General features: G+C 44.1%; 1 protein-coding gene across 1 annotated transcript in view; it reads left to right on the top strand.

Moving 5' to 3' along the window:
* LOC104390453 (chromosome unknown open reading frame, human C11orf49) overlaps nucleotides 1–2,506 on the top strand; it is a 78,516-nt gene that overhangs the window by 72,829 nt on the left and 3,181 nt on the right. Inside the window, exon 7 of the mRNA XM_009999590.1 lies at nucleotides 886–995. Within this exon, the coding sequence (XP_009997892.1) occupies nucleotides 886–995 (110 nt within the window). The remainder of the gene's footprint in view (nucleotides 1–885; nucleotides 996–2,506) is intronic.

Genomic DNA, 2,506 nt, shown 5'->3' with positions numbered 1-2,506 from the left:
CTGAACTATAGTCCAGTACTATAGATATCTAAGCATGGAAATGCCGGGTTGTTTTGTTCTTTTAAGTAACAAAACATCTACACATTCCCTGCATGTCCTGAGGGCTTCAGATGGGAAGGATACAATGAACATGTCTGCTAGGTCAGCCTCTACACAGCACTGTGAAGAGAGCCATTCCCAGCCTTTCATTGCATAACTCAATATTCAGCCAGGCTTTGGTAACCACCTTGACCTGAGGGATCACCAGCCCACACCCACATCTCCCAGCACTAAGCCATGGACTTCAACACTTCCTCTCTATGAGGCAGTTTTATTTTGCATGAAATCGTTTAAGAAGTATTAGGCAGGAGCAAGAATCATTATGATGATACTGCTTAGAAGTCAGGGCCAGAGATTAAGTTAAGTGTAGAGGAGAAGAAAGGGACATGGCAATTTAGTCCCCGCCTAAATATTGTTTTCTGATATATTTAGGTTATTACTGGAGAGGTTTTTCCTGCCCCTTAAATGACTATCAATCACTGATAAAAGGGGGATAACAGCATAACAACCCTCATGGAAATTTACTGTCTTCTAAAAGAAAGGATTTCCCAGTTGATTTTTGACAGAATGTCCTAAGACTTGGCATGCATGTGCCTCTGAGTAAATCTAGTCTTTTCTCCCTGTCCTTGGAATAGATACAGGCAAGACTGCTCCTAGGGATATCACACAGCTCAAACGTCTTGGTTAGCAAATGGGGAGCAGATGCAGTGCTAAATAAACAAGCTGGTGGCTATTTGTTTTAATCTGAGACAGGGCAACTTGACAGTGTTAGAGCAGGTAAAACAGTTTGAGCTGGGTCTTGTAAAAAGATAATAATTTAAATAACAATTTTCTCACTTTTTCTAGCTGTCCACCTTCTGCTCTTGTGAAGGAAATGCTAAGTAGTGCACAGAGGCTGACCTTCTATGAATTCCTGATGGCACTTGCAAAGGATCAGAGGATCAACAGAGCTCTAGGTAAGACTCCTGTGAATGGTACAGATCTAGATTTTGAGTCATTCAGCATTTCTGTGGAATTACCTCTGTAAGTATGCCCCAGATTTTACTAGCAGAACCGTTGTTTTAATATGTTTGACTATAAAGGTTGGTCAGAGGTGCTCAGGAGACAAGTCAGGTGCCTGACTGCTATCGACAGTGCTGAATTGAAGTCTCATTGTATGTTTAGCACCTTCAAGTGGCTTCTGGCCTCCACAAGAAAATGAGGCATAAATTAATGGGAAAACCTCTGCTGCCTCCTTGGCGCAAAGACTCAAAGCCCAGTCTTTCCAAGCTCTTCCCTATCTTCCCTCAAGGCAGTGTGATCTTGGTAGTACATTAATCTATGACCTGCTGAAAATCTGGTGGTATCATAAAACACGAACCACTACAAAATTCTGTACCAAACTGCTGTGGGGACCAGAAGGCTTATCAAGCAGCATCTCACTGCTTATGTCCATGTTATGCTGGTCAATATTGTTCTAGGGCAAGGAAGCAAAATGTTGCATTGACAAAGGACAGTCTGTAATCCATACATAATTCAGACTCACAATTCCATAATGTTCCCATATGTATTGCTTGTGCTCTTCCTCTTCTTGCAAAAGGGGAGCAGAAAAGGCTTTTTGTGTTTGACAAGGCTGCATCCAGGAGGATACTCATCTCCACTCTGCAAGTCATCTGGCCAGTAAGGGTAGGCTTTCTCTGTCTTTGGGTAGTTATCCTCTCCCTTTACTTCTAGGCTCGAGTATCTTCCCATCCTTATATTACAAAGGCAAACCTCAGTGAAAAGATGTACTTTGCCTGAGGGCTGGTTCTTTTGCACAGGTATGTGCCACAGCAGAATAGAAGTGTCCCCTCCCTGGCTGAGCCCCTTCTTACAGCAAACCATTTAAGCTGTGAATGCTCTTCTGGGGCAGGGCTGCTTACCCAGCAACATGGAGATTATATATCAAAGGTGCATGAACACAGCCCTGCAATCCCCTCTGCAAACAGGCTTAGGAAGCAGTGCATTCACTGGGGAAGGTGGTGCCTGGGGTGCAGCAGGCAAAATATTTTTTTCATTTGTCCTATGAAATCCACTTCTAGTCAAGTGCAAAGAAAACAGGTGAGCAGAAAAGAAGACTCCTGCCCACAGCTTCCATTGTGCCATCTACAAAGTTCGTGGGTTTTCATTTCCATTAATGTGGGCCCATCCCCTGGCCCTCTGCCAGTCTCCTGCTGAGGCCTCTCACAGAGGCGGAGCAGCAGCCACAAGTCTGACAGGTGCTAGCATCTTGGCAAGGAAAGGAGGATTCTTTTCTTGCTGTCTTTTAATCTCTCCTGAAGGGTGATTTCAATAGTCACAGAATCATAGAACCATTCAGGTTGGAAAAGACCTTTGGGATCACCGAGTCCAACCATCATCCCTACTCTACAAAGTTCTCCCTTAAACCATATCCACCAACACCACATCCAAATGACCCTTAAACACATCCAGGCATGGTGACTCAGCC

Source organism: Chaetura pelagica, unplaced genomic scaffold (assembly GCF_000747805.2).
Source record: "Chaetura pelagica isolate M959 unplaced genomic scaffold, ChaPel_1.0 scaffold55, whole genome shotgun sequence".
NCBI lineage: Eukaryota > Metazoa > Chordata > Aves > Apodiformes > Apodidae > Chaetura > Chaetura pelagica.
The sequence above is the reverse complement of the archived record's forward strand: the minus strand, read 5'-3'. Positions and strand labels throughout refer to the sequence as shown.